The 22,239-nt window shown below is 58.3% G+C and overlaps 1 protein-coding gene and 1 long non-coding RNA gene across 17 annotated transcripts in view; both read right to left on the bottom strand.

The window, feature by feature from the left end:
- Positions 1-862: 862 nt before the first annotated feature.
- On the bottom strand, positions 863-4,473 carry LOC138844151 (uncharacterized). Its single transcript, XR_011379677.2, has 2 exons — positions 4,350-4,473; positions 863-1,782 (listed from the first exon to the last, which is right to left on the bottom strand). It is a non-coding gene; the product is annotated as an uncharacterized LOC138844151 (long non-coding RNA).
- A 1,874-nt stretch (positions 4,474-6,347) lies between these two features.
- Positions 6,348-22,239, bottom strand: part of SSUH2 (ssu-2 homolog) — a 32,604-nt gene continuing 16,712 nt past the window's right edge. For 12 of the 16 annotated variants that reach the window (XM_070051233.2, XM_089305646.1, XM_089305641.1 and 9 more), the window contains exons 12-13: positions 21,619-22,151; positions 6,348-6,808 (exon numbers count right to left, since the gene is read on the bottom strand). Coding sequence is in view for 7 of the 16 variants with exons in the window: in XM_089305641.1 (XP_089161767.1) it covers positions 22,005-22,151 (147 nt within the window). In the remaining 9 variants the exon portion in view is untranslated. Of the gene's footprint in view, positions 6,809-21,618; positions 22,152-22,239 lie in introns of those variants that run through there. The other 4 variants (XM_089305652.1, XM_089305653.1, XM_089305654.1 and 1 more) reach the window with 1 other exon arrangement.

The following is a 22,239-nucleotide window of genomic DNA, read 5'->3' as shown; positions in this document are numbered from 1 at the left end:
GGGCAACATGCCACTTCCCAGTGACGGTTGTCTCCTGTTGTATGGCTCTCACCAAACCTCAATAAGGATAACAGCTCTAACACCCCCCCACCCTGAGCAGAGCCTGGCACCCTGCCAGCATCGAGTGAGGATAGCAGCCGCACCCCATGGTCCCCCACCTCCACCCCAGAGCCCAGCACACAGCATGCGCGTGAGAAGCATCATGCGGATAAATGAATGAGTTTACAGATCAGCGATGGAGCGCCAGGTACTTGCACGGCCCGGGGTAGAGCACAGCCCATGAGGGCAGAATCTGTTCCAGACCTCCCACTGGCCTGTGGACGGCCGTGTCCTCCCTGTATGTTCACATCACCACTGTCTATGCCCACATACGCTCTACATACAAGGACGCCAATTGTACGGGATCAGCATCCACCCTCATTGTAAGTTCGTGCACTGGGAAGACCCTATCTCCATCTACGACTACAGTCTGAGATACTGGGGTTTAGGGATTCTACATAGGAATTTTGGGGAGCATGGGGCACAGTAGTGAAACCACAACTTGCCACAACATGGCAGACCCTTGAGACCACTGAGCTAACTGCGTAAGTCAGACACACAAGGACAAGCTGTATGGGACTCTAGGGACATGAGTTCCCTAAAGGAGCCAGGCGAAGTAGACTGAGATGCCTGGGGCTGTGGGTGGGGGTTACTGTCAGCTGGGTGCAGAGCTTCACTTTGGGACAGGGGAGAAGCAGTGGAAGTGGAGCGTCGTCACGGCTCACAGTACCAGGAAGGTGCCCGACGCAGCTGAACTCCGTGCTTAATGGTGGCTAAAGCTGTGGATTTTGCATTCTGTTCTACCACAAATTTACACAATGCCTTTTTTTTCTTTTTTTATTTTATCTATTTATTTTTTTATTTTGTGACAGGCAGAGTGGACAGTGAGAGAGACAGAGAGAAAGGTCTTCCTTTGCCATTGGTTCACCCTCCAATGGCCGCCGCGGCTGGCGTGCTGCAGCTGGTGCACTGCGCTGATCCAATGGCAGGAGCCAGGTACTTATCCTGGTCTCCCATGGGGTGCAGGGCCCAAACACTTGGACCATCCTCCACTGCACTCCCGGGCCACAGCAGAGAGCTGGCCTGGAAGAGGAGCAACCGGGACAGAATCCGGCGCCCCGACCGGAACTAGAACCCGGTGTGCTGGCGCCGCAAGGCAGAGGATTAGCCTAGTGAGCTGCAGCACCAGCCCACAATGCCTTTTTAAAAACATCTGCAGAAGAGGTGAGTACTGGAGTTTCTTCACTCTCTCTTCTGAAAGTCGCTACAGCAGTGGAAGGTGTTTCTGTTTTTCTTCTGTCCTGCAACGTGGGGATTTCCATTTTCTGGAGTTTTCCTCTTATTTGAGCTACGCACCTCAGGGCCAAGACACTGACCACTATTCCGAGACAAGCAGCAGGTTATTAAAGGCAAAATGAGAAACAGAAAATGGCTTCCGGACAAGTCCTTAAAAAATGAGATTACAGTCAGCTCTCCAGCTTGAATTCGGGGCATCAATAAACAGGCATTTAATTTCAGTCGTTTGCTGGAAACTTCCAAGATGGTCAGCGGGCGTCCTCTCACCCCAGGGAAATATCATCTTCAGCGCTCGTCGGGCTCTGGAGCAGATGGCACTGCTACATGAGATTGCTCCACGAAGTTCACAGAAACAGTTCAAAGTTAAGTTCATTTTGGTGTCCAAAGCACAGAAATCCATGCACAGTTTTCCATAAAATGTATTTCCATGAACTTTTCAGTGACCCCCTAGGAGAGAGAGATTTCAAATTTTTTTTGCAGTAAACTTATCCTTTTTTTTTTTTTTTTTAAGATTTATCGTTTATTTGAAAGCCAGAGTTACAGAAAGACAGAAAGGTCTTCCATCCACTGGTTCACTCCCCAGTTGGCTGCAAAAGCTGGAGCTGTGCCGATCTGAAGCCAGGAGCCAGGAGCCTCTTCCAGGTCTCCCACGTGGGTGCAGGGGCCCAAATACCTGGGCCATCTTCTTCTGCTTTCCCAGGCACATTAGCATGGAGCTAGATTGGAAGTGGAGCAGCCGGGACTTGAACCAGTGCCCATAAGGAATGCTGGCGCTGCAGGAGGTGGCTTTACCTGCTACACCACAGCACCAGCCCCTAAACTTACCTTTAATTCCATATTTTCAAGCACCCCTTGCAGCTCCCTTATATTCTCAGAGTTCAGGACGCCACGGCCCTCTGTGTGCAGCATACAAGAACAAGCCATTTCCGGCTGCAGGTAGCGCAAGCACTCCCATCCTCACCTGATCTTCCTGACGGCAGCAGAGCCTGACGGACCCATCACATCCCCACTGAGCAGATCGGAAGACTGAGATCCAGGCTTCCTTCAGGAGGCCACTGACAGCTCAGCATCCGCAACGTCTGTGCACTATCACCCACTACCTGACCTCAGTAACGCAAAGTCTGCGCACTATCACCCACTATCTGACTTCAGGTCTGTCGTTGGCTCCACTGGCTCAAAACGGACTGCCCTTTCTTCCCATGGGTGAAATGAGTGGGGGACGTATGTGTGTGGCAGAGTTTATATCCCAGACAGCTGTTTTGTGTAAGTTTCGAGTACTTGCCTTACGAGCTTTATCAATAAAACGGGTGACTTCAAGCAACAGGGCTCAGCGCTGCCCATCTGCAGAACGGATAGCATGACCGGAACCCAGCAGAGCTCATGCGAGCCGGGGCTGGGGCCCAGGTGGGAGCACCCCAGGGTGTGGGCAGCGTGTGGGAGCTCGAGCTGATGGCCATGACAGACGGACACCCAGCTGCTCACCCCTGCTGCTCTGTCCGACAACAACCTCGGCAAGCTGGCCTGGAGTCTCCTCTCCCTGTCTCACGTCTCAGGGGAGGGGAGACCACAGCTCTGAAACAGTAACCAATTCACTGCTTTTGATGTCCAGGCTGTTAGAGAAAACTCTGACTTCAAAGCCCCAGATCTCCTCCAAATCCCCCGACTCTGCCCTCCCCACCGCCCTCGGTCTTCTTATCTGCAAGAGGGGCCAGCCCACCCCTCCCTCCTCCAAAGCTTGCTGCAAAAATCTTCGGTGGAGAGTCAAGTGCAAATCCAGCAGACCCTGCCTTCAAGCTTCCTTGGGGAGGGAGGTCCCCAGCCACGCACCCTTCGGTAGGGACAAAGCAGGTGCCCATCTAGAGGCAGATGCACAGGTCGGGCAGAGTCACTGCGACTGCGCGTGCCCAGTGCAGCTTTCTCAGCGCACGTGTTTCCTGGCCCTGGGAGCCTTACTCTGACAGCCTGAGAACTGGGATGCCAAAGGCACTCTGGGTTTGTCTGTGATTCAAGAACTGAAAGTTCGCCCAGGTGCCGGCAGCAGCTGTTGCAGACGAACAACATGAGTGCCTTCACACAGCCTGCCCGTGAGCGCCCCCAACTGGGAGGGCAAACCCAGCAGCTGTCCCAAAAAGAGCATGCCAAGGGCCGGCACTGGGGCACAGTGGGCACAGCTGCTGCCTCCTGTGACACCGGCATCCCACGTGGGCACCGGTTAGAGTCCCAGCTGCTCCACTTCTGATCCATCTCCCTGCGGATGCTTCTGGGAAAGCAGCCAAAGATGGACCAAGTACTTGGGCCCCTGCCACCCATGTGGAAGACCTGGGAGAAGCTCCTGGCTTCCGGCTGGCCCAGCCCTGGCCATTGAGGGAGTGAACCAGTGGATGGAAGACCTCTCTCTCTCTGTCTCCATCTATCCTTCAACATAATTCTTTCAAATAAATAAAGAAATCTTTAAAATAAAAAAAAGAAAGAAAGAAAAAGAAAAAATGGCAACCTATGACCTTGACCTGTCAGTTCAGAGCTCAGCTGTCTTTGGCATCCATACTCGGGCAACACCGCAAAGCATCCTCAATCGCTCACTGCCTGCACGGCGGCCACCCTGCCTCCCACTTGGATTTTTCCTACTTCGCTCAGCAGAGATTAAACACTCATTAGTTTTCTACTGGATCTGGGAGGCAGCGTGGATCTGACAATGACTCATGTCTGGAAAAAATGAAGAAACCCCCCCCCCCAACCCCGCCCGAGGCAGCCATTCATGTGGCTGCAGATAAGGAAGCAAAGAGACTCATTAAGGCTTGGTGTCTGACGTAGGGTCTGCTCCGAAACCTTCCGTTACCAAACGCCCAAAGGGAGGAGTTGCTGTGTCTGTCCCCATGACTCCGCGCAGGGAGCCCAGCAGAGAAAGGAGCCGAGGGCCAACAGAGATGCAAATGAATGGCCCCGGGTTTGGGGCAGAGGAGCCGGGTGGGGTGGCAGCCACTTCCTGTGCCCCCTTCACAGAAAGCGTCACTCACATTCTCGTTCCCACTCAGCGCAGCCTCCGGATGGTGGAGTGTCAGTTCGCACATCTGTAAATGGGGATGATAATGCTGGCTTGCAGCGTTATCCTGAAAATCCCGAAAGATGCGTTTGTTGAACGACCACACACCTCTGCTTGCAGGAGTGTGAGCTCCGTGCCCTGTGTGCCCTCTTCCCCACCGCACGCAGAGAGACAAGGAGTTCTCGCAGTGTTGAGTCCACGTCCTGGACCCCACAGGCTGTGACAGGAGACACACCGAGTCTTAACGTCTACCTTCAACACGCGCTGGCCATGCTGACCTGGGCGAGGTTGTTAACCTGAGACTCCCGTCACTGACTCCTGACAACAAACCTCTGGGTGCAGGTGCTCCTGCCGAGCCCACGTGGCACGCCGAAGCAGAACAGGCTTAAAGATCTCCAAGGACAGGACAGGCGAGACCCAAACCCTAGGACCACAAACAGGGTTCCCTATTGTGTGGTCTAAATGGACACGCACAGGTCCACGGTGTGACCACCACACTGTGATGGAGGCCAATGACAAAGGTGGAGGGCATTGTCCCCAAGGCCACCTTCACTTCTGGCCCAACTGAGCACTCAGAGCGGCCTCCAAACTCCCTAGCGGAACTTCCGGAACCTGGTGAACTACACTGTGCTCCCGTATAGTTCCTTTCAGGGAAAGCACGCGGATGAAACTCGGCTACAAGAAATGCATGGGACAGAGGCTAGGAGTGGCATCGGGGTCCTCCTGCCTCCAGTGTGTGATGACACACATGGTGCACTGCCAAGCGGGGACACTCCCCTGAGCCTCCACGGTCAGAGTGCTTACTGGGGTTCCCTTGCATCGGCATGGATGGGTGGATGCACGCATGGATGCAAAGACGGATGGATACACGGACACCAAGGTGGAGAGGTGGGTGGATGGATGGACAGATACATGGATGGATGAACGGCCACGTGGTTGCTCTAGTCTCCAGGTCAACTGACCCTGCATGACCCAAAGTCCCACCACTAGGCACACTGTTGATCTCTCTACTGTGGTTAGTCCCACCTGTTCCTACGTGGCTGTGGTCCACGTCCTGGACAAACAAAAACCACTTCTCAGGAGCCCAGACAGCAGCCAGGAGAGTGCTCAGTGCACACACACACACAGAGCTGCATTTGTGCCTACAGAGAGTGCAACCTGTCTAGAAATGCACAGAAATAAAAGTGTGGGATGAAGCCTCCCTGCCCGTGAAAGTCAAAACTGAATACAATGGGGTCCAAATATTTCACTCTGTGTAGTCTCATGATAGTTCTCTATTCTTTTTCAGAGGTTAATTGATTTATATTTAAAAGTCAGAGTTGGAGAGAGAGAGAGAGCGAGAGAGAGAGAGAGAGAGATCTTCCATCTACTGGTTCACTCCCCAAATGTCCAAAACAGCCAGGGCTGGGCAAGGCAGGCTGAAGCCAGGAAACTGGAACTCCATCCAGGTCTCCCACGTGGGTGCAGGGGTTCAAGCACTTGGGCCATCTTCTACTGCTTTCCCAGGCCATAGTAGAGAGCTGGGCTAGAAGTGGAGCAGCCAGGATTTGAACCAGAGCTCACCTGGGGTGCTGACGTTGCAGGGGGCAGCTTACCCACTGTGTCACAACACCAGCCTCTATCATGCTCTGTCTTTTCCAGTGAGACTACCTCTGCGTGTCACCTGTGAGAATAATCACCTTTAAGATTTGAGAGAGGAAAGAAAAGAGACTCCACCCCCGCCCCCCGGGGCTGCAGGCTGTGGGACGGGGGCAGAGCCAGGTCCGAATCACCGAATCACCGCATCGCTCTAGAAATAGGAGGAGATCTGCTGACTCGGGCCGGCGTGGAGTGCCATGGGCTGGCCATGGCACAGGAATGCAGAGTTGGGAAATCCTGAGGAAAAGTCACCAAGTGGGGACATGGGGGGAGGGGAGGGAAGCAGGTGCATCCCGGAGAGGAGGGGTCATCAGACAGGGTCAGGGCGACCTACCTGAGTGCCACCAGGAGACACATGGGGCCACGGCCAGGACGCAGAGCGCAAGCCGCACAGCGTGGCCTTGGACACGGGTGAAGGGCGGTGAGGGTTGGAGAGGTGGGGTTCCTCTGCATGTGTAGCCTCCTCTTCCTGCAGCCCAGGAGGCAGCAGTGCCAAAGCCACACGTCCCTCCTGCAGGTCCCATCCTTGTGCCAGTCACCAAGAGCCCCCCAGAGCTCACCCCCACCCTCGGCTGCCTGATTCACACCTCACTAGAGAGGGTGATAGGGTGGCAGAACTCAAAAGGACGGGAGGGAGTTGGGGGGAGGAAGGAGCAGGAGCTGTCCCTCCCCCCCCCCCCACCAGGTGCCCCAAGTGAGCCAGCCTGCAGCAGAGAGAGGCTGGAGGGGCTGGCACAGAGCTGAGAGGCTGTCAATGGGGAATGCAAGAATTCGGACTGCAAATATCCGGCGAGCCTGGAACAACAGAGTGGGGTCAGGAAGGCAAAGCTTCAGTGGGGGCCGTGGGCGGGAAGCTGCGCACCCCAGGCCCAAATCCCAGCACGCTGGCCGGCGCCCGGGTGTCTGCCTAGCAGGTGCGGGAGGATCAGAGCAGACTGACCCACTGGCCTGTGCTGGGGGAGGGCAGAGCCACCAGGGCCCCTCGCCTGGGGAAGACAGCGAGCCGCTGGTCCCAGTCCAGTGGAAAATGGGGAGGATGGTGATGGCCACTGAAGCCATGTCACATGAGCACGGTGGAAAGAGCTATGTTTAGCCAGGGCAGGGGCAGGCGTGGGCCAGGGGCGCTGTCACAAGGAAGAGTAACTGGCACTTGTGTCACAGGTGAACCCAGGGCACCAGGCTCTGTGGGAACCAGGGTGGCGCCCACTCAGCGGTCAGAGCCGTCGGGGGTGCGCGGGTCAGGTTCAGACAAGCTGAGCTCCCATCACAGGGCACAACCACGCACAGGGGCAACAACCTCCTCTTACAGGCCACCCCACAGGTCTCCACGGCCCTTTCTTCTGCACAAAGTGGACTTTCTCCTTGGGGGGCCTCCAGAGGGGACACCCTGCCGCTACGGCCGCTGCTCAAAGCGCCCCAGCAGCTGCCATCCCCTGCATTCCTTTGCCTAAATGAGGTTCCCGGGCTTCACGTCGGCAGGAGACCAGAGGCCAGGTGCCGCGGCGTCCAGAGCGTAAATAAATGCATGACGTCATCACCAGACTTTGCCAAGGGCTCCAGCCCAGCTTGCTCTGGGGACAGCCACCAAAACAGAGCCGAGCACAGGGCCTCAGGCTGTCACCCAGAGTGGGAACAACCTCTCAAGGACACGGGAGGTGGCCTCCGCTGTGCCACCCACACTTTTTTTTTTTTTTTTGACAGGCAGAGTGGACAGTGAGAGAGACAGAGAGAAAGGTCTTCCTTTGCCGTTGGTTCACCCTCCATTGGCCACCGCAGCCGGTGCGCTGCGGCCGGTGCACTGCACTGATCCAATGGCAGGAGCCAGGTACTTCTCCTGGTCTCCCATGGGGTGCAGGGCCCAAGCACTTGGGCCATCCTCCTCTGCACTCCCTGGCCACAGCAGAGAGCTGGCCTGGAAGAGGGGCAACCGGGACAGAATCCGGCGCCCCGACCGGGACTAGAACCCGGTGTGCCAATGCCACAAGGCAGAGGATTAGCCTAGTGAGCCGCGGCGCCAGCCACCACCCACACTTTCCTGCACTGCAGGCTGTACAAGGGGACCACAGCCTGAGCAGGGAGGAGACTGGGCTGAGAAGGGGAGGACACGGGTGTGACCCTGGAGGGGGGCGGGGCTCCCTGTGCCCACCAAGCCCCTCCCTCAGATGTGAGCGCTCACTGCCTGCTGGGCCCTGTGCTGTTGACTGGGCAGACAAAGAAAGGGAATCCGGAGGCAAAGTTCTCTCTTATAGAACAAGAGGCCTCGGCAGCCAGAGAGGCTGAGTGACTTGGCCAGGGTCACAGAGCACTGGCAAAGCCGAGAGCCACAGCTGAGTTCTTGGAGATGGCCCAGAAGCGCCAGGGTGGCCCCCTCCTCACCAGGAACTGTGCCTCCGGGAATCGGAACTGGTTGAAGAAATGACGCAAGCTGAACACCTGTAAGAGTGGGTGGGGAGGCTGCCGCCGCAACTCACTAGGCTAATCCTCCACCTGCGGCGCCGGCACCCCGGGTTCTAGTCCCGGTCGGGGTGCCGGATTCTGTCCCGGTTGCCCCTCTTCCAGGCCAGCTCTCTGCTGTGGCCAGGGAGTGCAGAGGAGGATGGCCCAAGTGCTTGGGCCCTGCACCCCATGGGAGACCAGGAGAAGTACCTGGCTCCTGCCATCGGATCAGCGCGGTGTGCTGACCGCGGCGGCCATTGGAGGGTGAACCAACGGCAAAGGAAGACCTTTCTGTCTGTCTCTCTCTCTCACTGTCCACTCTGCCTGTCAAAAAAAAAAAAAAAAAAAAAAAGAGTGGGTGGGGAGACCCTGGGGCACAGCCAACACCACCAGGGCCTGGGGACTCCAGGGACAAACCTACTTCCTTCCAGGGGTTTCTGTCTCAGGATGACAACAGACACAGGGAGCTGAGCAGCAAGATGGGCCCCCGGGAGGGAGGGAGGGAGGGAGGGAGGGAGGCGCGGACACTCGCCCACCTGCAGCCTTCAGCCTCCTTTACAGGGAAGGGTTCCCCACGGAGGCGCCAACTGGGGGTGGGGTCGCGGTCCCGTGGCCGGCTCCAGGGTGATCTCGGAGCTGAGCCCCAGTGACGCCACCAGCAAGTCTGCTGTGGAGATTCCAGCCACCCCGTGTGGAGTCCGGCCCACCCAGAGCCAGCTGCTCAGATGCCTTCTCTAAATAGAATTCTTGTTTGCTGAATCCCCTCCCTCCCCCCTTGCCTGCCTGCGGCCAGCTGAGAGGCCAAGCTGATTAGTTAGGAGCTAATTTTTACCTGTGTGCACCTGTCAGGGTCAGCGCACACAGGACCTAAGGAATGCAGGCAGGGGCCTCTGATGAGCCAGCCTGGCCGCTGAGGACACGGCTTAGCATGGCCGGCATGCCCGGCGGTCATCAGCGCTGACTCACAGAGAACCTGACCTCGTTGCAGCACCAGGTCTCTACATCCGGCTGGTTGCTTCGAGGAGGTCGCGGTTGAGTGCCGGGGTGTGTGCACACCTTTGCCGTGCTGGATAATCCCCCTGAGTAGCAGAAGGGGAGCCGGCCTCAGGCTTGGAGTTTTTGCCAGAGCCAACAGGTAGCTAAAATCCAGCGACCGTCGTCCCACTGAAGCCGGCATGAGGCTGGTCGCTCACGGACAAGCGGAAGGCAGTGTAAAGAAACGAGGAGTGAGCGTGAGTGAAGAGACAGAGCTGACACAGAGCAGGGACCTTTCTGGAGGCTGCGACAGCACCACTCAGCGTGACACAGCACACAGGCAAAGGCCAGAGCGCAAAGAGAAGGCAACCTCGACCCTAACCAACGGGGAGGAAGACGTCCAACCTTCCACGTCTCCAAATGCAGAGGCCAGCGTGTTTCTGTGGGGGTGCTTTCCTGAAAATGGATTCCTCAGTTACTTAGCCTCCAACGACCACTTGGCTTTTCCTTCATCCGCTTCCCTCACCATCATTGCCACCATGATGACCTCCATGATGGCCACCGTCATCACCACCACCACCACCACCATCCTCACCATCACCCATCCTCACCATCCTCACCATCCTGTCACCGCCATCACCATGCTCACTGTCACCATGCTCACCATCACCATCCTCACTGTCACCGCCATCACCATCCTGTCACCATCCTCACCGTCACATCCTCACCATCACCACCCTCCTCTTCACCGTCACTACCACTCCCACCACCACCGTCACTGTACTGCCATCAGCAGCACCCCGTCACTACAGTATCATCAGCCGTGTCACCATCGTTAGCTACTAGTATTCACTGAAGTATCTGGTGATCCAAGCACTGTGCTTACCCACCATCTGGGTCATTTCGACAAATCCCTCACTAGTGGAAATGCTGTCATCCAGTCTTTTATTACAGCTGATAAAACAGCCTAGGAGAGGTGACATGACCAGCACGTGAGTCACACAGTGAATCAGCGACAGATTCGGGATCTGAACAGGTCCATCACTAGGGTCCCAGATCTTAGTCACACCTCTCTGCTGTTGGTTCAGTGCTTGACCTGGCTTAGAGTTCAGGTTCCCTTCCTGGACTTCCATTCCGCTCACCCACCCTGCCTGCCTGCTGGCTCCCCTGCTCCCCAGGAACCAGGCCCCCTCTCCAAGCCACCAGTGTAGTCTACGTGACATTCAAATCTCTCCCCCACACTCCCCTGCCTAGAATCTCCCCACGGGGATCCCGCACCCAGCAGCGCGCATCCACTCCTCACACCTCTCAGGATTCCTTCACAGAAAGCTGAGTAACTTCAGACAGGAATAAAAGGTCAACGTGGGGAATTCACTGGAAGCAAACAGCCAGCCACTGAGGGTGGGCGTGGAGCCTGAGCCACAGCAAGGGCTCTCTCAGAAGCTGGCCAGAAGGGCTAGGGAGGAGGAGAGTAAGCAGTGAGGGAGTCAGGCAGCTTGGTGCACTCCAGTGGCTTCCAAGCAGAGCCGCAGGGAGCCACAGAACTGCATCAGGAGCCCTCGTGGGTGAGTGCTTGGCCCCCACCCCCACTGCTTCCATCTGTTTGTGAATCCCGAAGAGTCAGGCAAGACTGCCTCTTTAAGGGGTTTTACCTCTTTAGAGTCATGAGTAAGATAAACAGAGCATCCAGCCTGGTTCTCCCACTCACCAGGAAGGCACCATGTATCCCACCCAGCCTCAACTTCCATGTCTGTAAAATGGCCACATCCAGCAGCTCTAATCTAGCCACACTCAGGGAGACATGAGATGCGGGCTGTTCATGTAACCCTGTGTAAACTCAAAAGCAAGCTCTGCAGATACCGTTCCTGAATCACATTGGTTCAGCAGGCGTTACAGTGAGCTAAACCCAGCCCCAGGCCAGTGGTGGGGCCGCCGGGTACTGACAGGAGAGGGCCTGGCTCAGGGGAGCAGCCATCCTAGGAGTCAACAACACCCATTACTAAATGCACTTCCAGAACCAGGAAGTGGGAGGAGGAGGCCGAAAATTAAAAGGGTGAGAGGTGGGATCTGTCCACCCTCCAGTAAATAGATAATGCAAGAGAACATACACTGTGTGTGTGATGCTATAGAACGTGTGTGTGTGTGTGTGTGTGTGTGGGTATGCTATGTTATAGAACATACATTGTGTTTAATGTAATACAACATACAGTGTATACAATGCAATAGAAAAAAGGTAGCATGTGATGCAATATAACATATATAATGTGTGTATGATGTGATAGAACATTGTATATATAACATATGGTGTGTGTGATGTAACAGAATATATGAATGATACAAGAGAACATTCTGTGTGTCTGTGTGTAACAGAATATGTGTATGAAGGTATGCTATAATGCTATAGAACATACACTGTGTATAATAGAACATACATTGTGCATATGATGCTATAAAACATAGGTCATGTATGATGCAACAGAACATACACTGTATATATGATATGATAGAACAGAGGCTGTGTGTGATGCATCAGAAAGTGCTGTGTGATACAACAGAACATACACTCTGTGTGTCTGTGTGTGATGCAATAGAACATGTGCTGTGTGATGAAACACTACATACATTTGCATGATGCGGTAGAAGACGTGTGTGATGCAATATAACACATTGTATATGATGCAGAACATGTCATGATTGTGATGCTAAAGAACATATGTCATGTGTGTGTGATGCAGTGGAACATACATTTTGTGTGTGTGGAACATATACTGTACGTGTAGAGCTATAGAATGTATGTTGTGTGTTATGTCCCTAGAAAACGTCTCCAACACTAACCCACAGAGACAGACGCTGAGCCTGTGTATCCACTCCCGACTCTCCCTGCGACCTTGTACCAGGTCTCTACAGACCGGGTCTCAGGTCTCCACCCCAGCGCCCGCCGACCCTTCCATCACAACCCACACAGAAATCCTCTCAAGACCATGTCCCGCTTGCTTCTCCTCGGCAGGAACCCAGCTACCATCAGACCGGGACCTGCCCCATGGGCCCCTCCCTCCACGTGAGGCGGGTGCAGGCTGCTCTCCACGTGGACACAGCGTTCAGGCTTTGGTTCTGACACATCACACACCTGCCGCTGCCCACCTGCGCTCTCTGGGCTCAAGCCCAGGGTTAACCCATCACTTTCCAGGAAGTGGTGGAATTGGACCCAAAGGGGAGAAACATCTAGAAAGCAGAAAACAGACACATCCTATCCCTGAAGCCAGAGACTTGCACAAAGAGCAGGCTCACCTTTGAGACCAGTAGAAGAGGGCCCTCGGTGTGGCCAGACCTGAGACTGGAGCCACAGCCTTGAAGAGGGGCCCCATCCGACTCCATTCCAGACAAAGCTCCCAAGACCCACAGCCTCCTCAGGGGCTGGCAGGACAAACCGTTTTGGAAAAACTTCTGCAGAAAGCAAATCATCACATCCGTTGGGAGTCTTACGTCCCCCTCACCTGCCCTCCCTCCCGCTGGGCTAAATCCACTCAGCCCAACCTGACTTTGAACTTGCCCCTGCTCAGTGGGGCACAACAATTTAGATGGCTGCCCATCCTCCGTTCCAAGGGCTCCCTGTTCCTTCCCAACTGCCCAGCGCCCTCCCCAGGGGCTGGATGGTGAGCACACTCTCATCTCTGCAAATTTCTATCATGTGCATCACACACCCCAAATCAGTGGTAGCTACCAAACCCTGCTTGGGGAGCGCTGCCAAGAATGGTCAACATGCATCTGTCAGTTCCATCCCTTCCCACCCTGCGGGCTGTGTGTGCAGGTGCATGCCCCAGGCCACAGCTACAGAGGCTCAGTGGCTGTCAAAGACGCCACTGAGCGAGGCTCTCCTTGACAAGACTCGGAGCCAAGCAGGAGGGAGAAGACACTCAGCAGACACTCACGGGGGACAGTCAGCCTTGCACGATGGGACGTGCAGAGCGGACCCCCGCACGCTCAGCCTAAGTGCCTGCCTGGGGCCCCCGCTGTCCACCGGTCCCCTTCTCACTCTCCAGTGAAGAGTCTGCAGCCCACACCCTGCAGGAAGTACCGCGTGGCCCTCAAAATCCATCAGCATCTCGTCTTCCTCCACAGGCTACCCCCACGAGGCGGGCTGGCCGTTGATGGCCTTGATAGCTTCAGACCAAATCAAGCCAGTGTAGACAGAGAACCAGTGCTGGGCCCCGGCATCCTCAATGGGACACTCCCACCCTGGCTTCTTTGCCACGTTGACGCTGCACGGGTCCAGTGAGGTTGGCTGGAGGATGGCCAGCCTCCTGCCCTGGCCCTGGCCATTGGTCATTTTGCTGCCTGGATTCCCACCCTCTCTCTGCAAAGGGCCCTGTCTGAGGGAACCAGCTCCCGCTACCTCAGCCAGGTGGTGTGCACGGGGCTGTCCCACCCTCTGTGTCAGCGTGGTAACTCCTGAGCCAGGCACTGCCTCGCCTCAGACGATACTGCACGAGGACAGGGACAGGGCCGAGGACAGGGACAGGGCTGAGGACAGCTCCGTGCGGCCCCAGGTTCAGAGCAAGCTCAGCCACCATGGGCGTCCTGTGCACGGGTCCTGTTCCGAACCCACACGTCCCGTACCTCCCTCATCCTCACTGCCGGTCTCAGCAGGGCAGCTGCTGGCAGCCCCCCCATTCTGCAGATGAGCAGACCGAGGTAGCGACAGCTGAGCCCATGTGTCAGGACCAGGAAGAGGCAGCGCTCAGATTTATTGAAAGGTAGGGGGTGTTTTCTGATTTATCATATACAAGGGGTCTTCAAAAAGCACACAGTAAAGGCGGATTATGAAAAATGTGCATAAGTTTCAAATCTTTTATATTGAAATAAGCTTATTTTTCATTTCATTTTCCCATAAGCTCTGGTAAGTGCCCACGTGTCACGTGTTGTATGATGTATGTTCTAAGTGGTCCCAGTTCCATCCGTGAGCGGCAGGACAGAGGCTCACGCCAGGCTCCAGCTTCCCCTGCCCCAGGCTGACGACGTGAAGAGGAGCTGGAACAGGGCCGGGGCCTGCCTCCCGGGCTGAAGCTGCCTCCACGCGCAGCCACGGCGAGAGAGGTTACCTGGGACCTGTCTCCCTGCAAGGACGCCAAGCCAGCCCCGCAACACAGCAGCTGGGTCCCCAACTTCTACCCAAGAACAGCCCGCATCCTCCGGGCTGCTGCTCAGCTCGAAGCTCCCCAGAGCCATGGCCCAGAGACAGGCGTGCAGCTCTGCCCACGCACAGGCACACACACACACACACATGTGCACTCACATGCATGCATGTACAGGTGCACATATGAAGACAGAATGCCACAGGCTCACACACACACACACACACACACACACAAGCACAGGGGTCCACAACAGAACTTCGTCCTTCTACCCAAGATTCAAAACCAGGTGGCCTGGCTCTGCCCAGCCCAGTCCTATGACTTTGAGCAAGGGATTTACACCGGCTGGGCCTCAGTCTCCCTGTCTATAGAATGGGGACATTATCCCCTGCTGCCTAAGAGAACTGTGAATGTTTGGGTTCCAGCCGCTGGGAAACCATCAGAACAGGGCCTGGCTCCTGGGGGAGGCGTCACAGTGTCTGCTGTGCCTCCCGCCCCTGAGGACTGGCACAGGAGCATGGGAGGGGAGTTGTGAGGGGTCACGACACGCCCTGGGTGGGTAAGCACTGGGGGAGGCGTCCTGGGGCGCAGGGAGGTTACGAGACGTGAGCTGTGAACGTGAGGTCTCTGCTGGGCATCGGCACAAACCAGGCAGGAGTGGAACAGCTTCTGATCCCCAGGGCGGCCTGGCACAGGGGCCCGGAGAGCAAAAGCACCAGGACTGTGCTCCCTGCATGCAGCCCAGGCCAGGGGCAGGGCCCAGGGCGGACACAGCCCAGGCCAGGGGCAGGGCCCGAGGCGGACGCAGCCCAGGCCAGGGGCAGGGCCCGGGATGGATGCAGCTCAGCCCAGGCCAGGGGCAGGGCCCGGGATGGATGCAGCTCAGCCCAGGCCAGGGGCAGGGCCCAGGGCGGACACAGCCCAGGCCAGGGGCAGGGCCCGAGGCGGACGCAGCCCAGGCCAGGGGCAGGGCCCAGGGCAGACGCAGCCCAGGCCAGGGGCAGGGCCCGGGGTGGACGCAGCCCAGGCCAGGGGCAGGGCCCGGGGCGAACGCAGCCCAGGCCAGGAGGCGGGCCCGGGGTGGACGCAGCCCAGGCCAGGGGCAGGGCCCGGGGCGGACGCAGCCCAGGCCAGGAGGAGGGCCCGGGGCGGATGCAGCCCAGGCCAGGGGCAGGGCCGAGGCCTCCACATGGTGGTTTCCTAGCGAAGCCCCCGAGGGACAAAGCCTGTGGCGCCTGGGACCAAGAACACCTTCTGAGCCAAGTTCCCCACTCCCATCTTACAGGCGTGGAAACTGAGGCTCTCGGAGGCTGACACAGAGAAGTCAGATGGAAGCCATCCCTTGCTCCCCACGTGCAAGGGAGCGCCAAGGAGCAATCCCGAGAGGTGGAAGTCATGGCAGCCGGAACCCCGTCTCTGCCAGGTCCTCACTGTCGCCCCGAGGCACAACACCGCCCCCCACCCCAGTTCGTGCAGCCTCTGAACCTGCTCGATTCACCCTCCTCCCCGAGTCTGGGGCTGGGGCTACAGCTGTGCGGGGGACTCCGACCTCTGTTCCTCAGAGGGAGTGGAGTCCTGGGGGCTGCACCATCACGGGCAGCCCCTCCCAAAGCAGAGGCTGAGCAGGTGGGAGGGGGGATTTGGAAGCTGACAGCACCCCGCTGTGGGCCCCCAGAGCGCAGCCCCAGGAGGCTGGCGTCCATCCTGTCTCACTCCCCTGTTTGTTGAGAGCTGCCCCAGGGGCGTCCTCTCCCCTGCTTCGGAGGAACCCCCCACCCCCAGGGTCCAGGGCTCACCAATGCACTTGGAACCCGAAGGGACTGAGGCCCAGGTCGCAAGTCAACCTCTCGTCTGCCTCCCCTGCTACTCCGGAGCGTGCGGGCACCGGAGCCGGATGGCCCAGGCCCAGATCCCTGCTCCGCCCTGCAGGGCAGCTTCCCGTACGTTCTCCCGGCGTCAGTCCCCTCCGCGGCCAAGTGAGGGGAGTCCTCACAGGTAGCTCACAGGACCCATCAGGGACACACACAAGGACTGAGGGCAGCCCCTCTCCCTGGGGAGGGATCGGAAGGGGGCACATGTGTTTCAAAGCCAGGAGTCCACAAGGCAGGACCGGCACCTGACCCAGAGGCCTCCCCAGGGCCAGCACAGGGAAGGGTCTGCTGGAAGAATGAGAGAAGATACCAGAGCCAGCGTGTGAACCCGGGCTGCGAACTCCCAGCAGGCATCCCCAGCCTGACCCTAAACGTTGCTAAGGTGCTCCAGTGTCTTCCCTGGGGAGGGTACACACCAGAGGTGCAGCCTACAAGTAACAGAAGACATTCTAACTCCGTTTCTGGAGCCACCGGCCTGCTGAGGAGGAGAAAGGAGAGCTTAGAGGTGGCACTGAGCTGTCAGGCACAGGCGCCCCTGCTGCTACAGCGAGGGGGTGGTGTGTGTGTGCACCTGCTGCCCCCTGGTGGACAGTGTCCGAGGCAGCAGGAGGCTTTGGAACCATCAAATTGTCTTTCCCACTCCAAGCAGGTAAAAAACACTAGGTAGAGCTTTGAAAAACATCTGTGCAGTATTTTTGTGAGATGCTTCCCCAGTCAGGGTCTCGTGTGAGCCCTGAAATGACCCGTGGGGCAGCTACAGATGATCTCCCAGAAGGGACTGAGTTTCAACAAGCAGACGCCCGACGTGAGCTCAGAACCAAAACTGAAGGCTGAGGGGCCTGATGTAGGAACCCAAATATCTTAACTCCAAGCACCAGTTTCCTTCTATCTCTGAGAGTAAGAACGCTCTGAGGACAACGGCTGAAGCTACGGCAGCTCAGCCATGGTGACTCCAAAATTCCAAGGGTGATACGGAATGTGCAGGAGAGGCTGGTGCAGCCAGCCCCGGCTCAGGGACTGGTCTGGAAGCTCTGCCTGTGTCCCGCGACCTCGGACTTGGCTGGGACCCAGCCCTGCCTTCCCCTGTGACCCTGGTGTGAACATCTCTCAGCTACATGGCAGGCACACCCCCCATGCCCCACCCCGAGTCCTCACCACAGCCCTCAGGGTCCTGGGGACCTCCGGGCACAGAGAGGCCAGCAGTAGTGTTGGAGACCACACGGGGGCAGTCAGGGCTGGACATGAAACCCAGGCTGGGAACACTCAGGCCACACACAGAGGCTGTGCCGCAGGCACCGGCGTGGCCCTCCTGTGTGCCGGCCCCCGAGATCCCTGTCTTTCTCTCTGATCATGGCACTCGTTAGCAGTCAGAGAACAGTGATGCATATTGGCCTAAAAGATGTACACACACATACATGTGCACACACACGTATATGCACAGGTACACGTGTGTGCACACAAACATGTACACACCTGAATTTCCAAACCACACCCTGGCTTTCAGCTGGGAATTTCAGCTCCATTAGCTGATGAGAAAAGGAGAGAATCACCCTAGGCCTGGAGACACTAAACAAGCAGCCCTGCCCTCCTGCAGACTGCGCCAGGACAGAGGAAGGGAGCCCCGCTGCGGACGCCCAGGGCCCCTCTGCTCCCCATGAAGAGCAGAGAGCTCCGCCCCCAAAGGACCCCTCAGCAGTCCATGTGTCAGCTCTAGGCACTGGTCACCCCGAGCAAGACAGAAGCAGAGCACCAGGCCAGACCACGGGCTGCCTTCCGGGAGGAGGAGGAGGGACCCTCCAGCTGCAGCCCCCGGCTCCAGGACCCACAGGGCACCGCCGTGAGGGCGAGGACCCAGGGCGACTCAGCTCTGGCCGCCCTCTGCTGGCTGATGTCAGGTCTCTGGGTCCCGAGCGAGATGTGATGGAGAAGCCAAGCAAAGAAACCTGAGACTGTGGAGGGGAACCGAGTCGCCCAGATCGCGCGGCTGGTGGGGCTGGGCTACAGCTCAGATCCAAGCTCCCTCCATGCAGTCAACACCAGCCCCGTCCTGCAGCCGCCTGGCCGTACTCAGCAGTGCAGGCTCGGAGACGCAGGTCCTGCCACACAAGGCCCGCCACCAGGCGAGGCCCTGTGTCAAGCCGTCCAGTCCTGACCACCCCGGAGCTGGACCTGGGAGGAAACGGGCCTGGCCAGGGGGTGAGCCCCCCGGAGACTCAGCTCTGAGTGCCTGTTCTCGTCATCTTTCCTACCCACGCTGGCGGCACCCCATTTCCCAGATGTGGAAACCGAGGCCAACGTCACACAGCTGCTAGGGGCAGGGCCCCAGTCGGCCATGCCGCAGCAAACCCCGCACACAGTGAGGGCCGGGGCGCTGGGAAGGACAGAGGACAGGGACCTGCAGGGAGGGGCGGGCACCTGGGGGAAGGAAGTCCCCCCCCGCTACCTGGGCAGCCACTCTTCCCGCCTGGAAAACACATGTACACACGTGTGCCCCGTGCATACACCATGTGCCACACAGACCCACGCATCCCCCACATGCGTATATGCACACTATGCACACACACAGCTCCAGTGTACCACACACCCCACATACACACATGCATCCCATGTGCACACACACAGCAAGAATACACACTCCCAGTCATCCACCACATCCCCCATGTGCACACATAGACAAACACCCCATACCTGCACCACAGTCCCCATGTACCCTCACACACCCAGTACACATACACCACACACATACCCCACACACCAACACATGCCACACACATCCCATGTGTACACACATGTATACCCGTGTACATACATGCGCACACATCCCATATGCACACACATCATTACACACATGTGCACAATCACACACATTCTGTGTGCACACCCCCACACACCCTGTGCACATACGCACACTCTCATACATCCCATGTATACACACACTGTGCACACATGTGTACACCCACATGCACCCCATGTGCACACACCCATGTACACACACATGCACGCCCACATTCTATGTGTGCACACGCATGTGCACACCTCACACACACACTCCAGGAGCACATATCAGACCTGCAGGCAGGAGGCCCAGGTCAGTCCCCATTCCTGTTCCTAACAACCAATGGGCAGAGGCACAGCAGCCATACACTTCCCACCCACCCGGGAAAGCCCAGAGAGAAGACCCAGGCCAATCTCTCCTCATGCATGTAAGACATCATTTGGGACAATGCATGCAGAAAATTCCAGAACACCATCTGCACATACCAAGCGCATTCTGTCCGCCCCTCATGTGGACAGCCTGCCCAGTTCCCAGCCCTGTCTGAGTTGCCCAAGGCTGCCCTGAGCTGGGGGGGGCAGGGTTGTGGTCCTGGCCAACCAATTGAGCCACTGCATCTCCTGGCCAGCGACTGGTTCCAGGCTGCTCATGGGCCCCAGGCCAAGCCGCTGAGCGCCTTCCCCAGGGCTGCTGCGGGTGCCGCTGGGAAATGAGCATGCAGCCTTCTCTCTGCTGGGGCGAGGGAATCCACGAGCTCCTGGTGGCTGGCCACCGTGGGCAGCGGGCAGCGGAGAGGGAGCCTGCCCAGGGACCACATCCAGAGGGAGCACAGCTCAGAGAAAAAGGGCAGGGGGCCGGGGGCTGGGTTGAGGGACATCTTTCCAGACCCAGATGCACCTGCACCCATGGCTGGTAGACCTCACGGAGGCACAAGAGCTACCCCAGAATTTCTGCCAAAAGTGACTTCCGGCCACTGACAGCCATCACCTCCTCCTACAGAGCCTGACTCTCGCCCACCTGCGTCTCCCACTCCTGCGTGCCCGGCCTCCCACACTGCCAGGAACCTCAGGGCGGGCTACAGGTCTCTGCACAGCCCTCAGCTCCCAGCATGGGGCTGGCCGCCCCCCGCACAGGCCCAGGGAACACAGCAGCCGGCAGACAGCAGGGCTGGTGTTGTCCCCAGGCCTGCACGTCAGCACCACCTTCTGAGAACCTGCACTGAAGCCGGCCCGCCGCCACAGGCCCTGGCGGCCAGTGTTGGGGTCAAGGGATCCCTGGGCTTTGCCCCAGTGGCTTCAGCTAGGTCTGCACAGTAACAGCCATTGCCGGCCATGGTGAAAACCCAAAACGGCGCCTCCCTTGGCCCAACGCCCCGCTGGGCAGAGGGGCACTCGGGACCAGGGAGGCGGCCGTGGGGACACGTGGGCAGGTGCAGGGCCTCCCAGGCCCGAACATGACAGAGCTGCAGGGGGAGAGGAGGTGGGCTCTTCCCCTGGGAATCCTTCCATCAGGCTCTGACCCCGCAACCAGCCAGTGTCTGGGCCCAGTGAGCCCCGACCCAAAGCTGTGTCTCGCCCCGCCCCGGCCTCTGCCTTGTTCAGCCTGTGCACTTGGCTGGAGGCAGCCAGGGCCAGAGCTGACATCTGAGCGCAGCAGGTGCCCCAGGCTCAGGCTTCTCAGAGCCCTAGGTGCTCATCCATTCGCGTCTTCATCAAGACCCCCTGCCTCCGAGCCGTCCCCAGGGAGTGCGGGCCCAAGCCCTTGCCGGGACCACCAGCTGCCAGCCAGACCCGCCTACGTGGGGTTCAGCCAAACAAGCCAAGCGGCGACATCAGACAGAACATGGCCACGCAGCCCCTACAGGGGCAGAGCCAGGTCAGTGTCCACGTCTCTTGTCAACAGGCCCTGGGGGGTAGCCTCAGTCTCCCCAAACCCCTCCCCCACCAGCCTTCTTATGTCCACCTCCCTGGGACAGGGTCAACAGTGCAGACACCCTGGAGAGGGTAGCCTCGTCCATTGCCGCCAGGGTCAGCCTCGGGCAGTCACTCATCCGCCCCACTGGGAGCCCCTGCACAGGACATAGGCTCACGCCTTGCTCAGTGGGCGGGCTCAAAGCCTAGCACGCCTGTCCGGAACTGCATCTGTCCAGCCTCCCTGTCTCAGACCCCTCCCACGGGCAGGCACCAGGTCTAGGGACTGGCAAGCAGGTGCGTGGTCACTCCAGCATGGTACTGAGCTCTCCACTCAGGCCCAGAAATGGGGGCACGCAATCCGAGTGCAACAACACCGCCCAACCCTCAGCCCGCAGCTACGGGGGCCACCACCTTCAGGGGTCTTCAGCCCCGAGTCTGGAGCCCTCCCCCACCCCAGGCTCTGAGACTCCCAGGTGAGGCCCGAACCTCACCAAACGGGACTCACCAATCCCAGCTGCGGCTGAACTCCACACCCACGGGACAGGGAGAACAAGCGCACATCTTGGGTGTGCAGGGCAGCAGGGGCAGTGAAATGGGGCGTCTTTAACCCTGGCAGGAATGCCCAGCTCAGCTCACGCAAGGAGAAGCACCGACAACCCCAGCGTGGGCAAGGGAAGCGAGCTCAAGACACAGGCCCCACGGCGGCATCGGCTTGGGCTCCGATTCGACTCGTCTCGCAAAGATGAGCGTGTGCTGCCGACGGCCCGGGAGTCTCCGTGCAAGGCTGTGCTGTACAGTCGGCCGGCGGGACTGCGTGGAAACACACCCGGGGGCTGCACGGGACCGCCCGCCGGAGCCCAGCGTCCCCCCGCCTCGGCCCGCTGAGGGACGTCAGAGGATGGTGCAGCCGCAGCAGTGCCGCCGAGGGAAGTCGCCCACGTCCACCTGGTGGTCGGTGCCACAGATGTAGTAGACGTAGGTCTCTCCCCGGTACCAGCAATGGACTTCCGTGAGGGGAACCAGCTCAATGGTCTGGCGCTGAGGAAACAAATGGCCACAATCTTCAGTGTCCTGCTGGGGTCACTCACCTGCTCAAGAGCCTTCGATAGCTCCCTACCGCCTGTGG

Source organism: Oryctolagus cuniculus, chromosome 10 (genome assembly GCF_051225735.1).
Source record: "Oryctolagus cuniculus isolate XC-2025 breed Fujian yellow rabbit chromosome 10, ASM5122573v1, whole genome shotgun sequence".
NCBI classification, from domain to species: Eukaryota; Metazoa; Chordata; class Mammalia; order Lagomorpha; family Leporidae; genus Oryctolagus; species Oryctolagus cuniculus.
The sequence above is the reverse complement of the archived record's forward strand: the minus strand, read 5'-3'. Positions and strand labels throughout refer to the sequence as shown.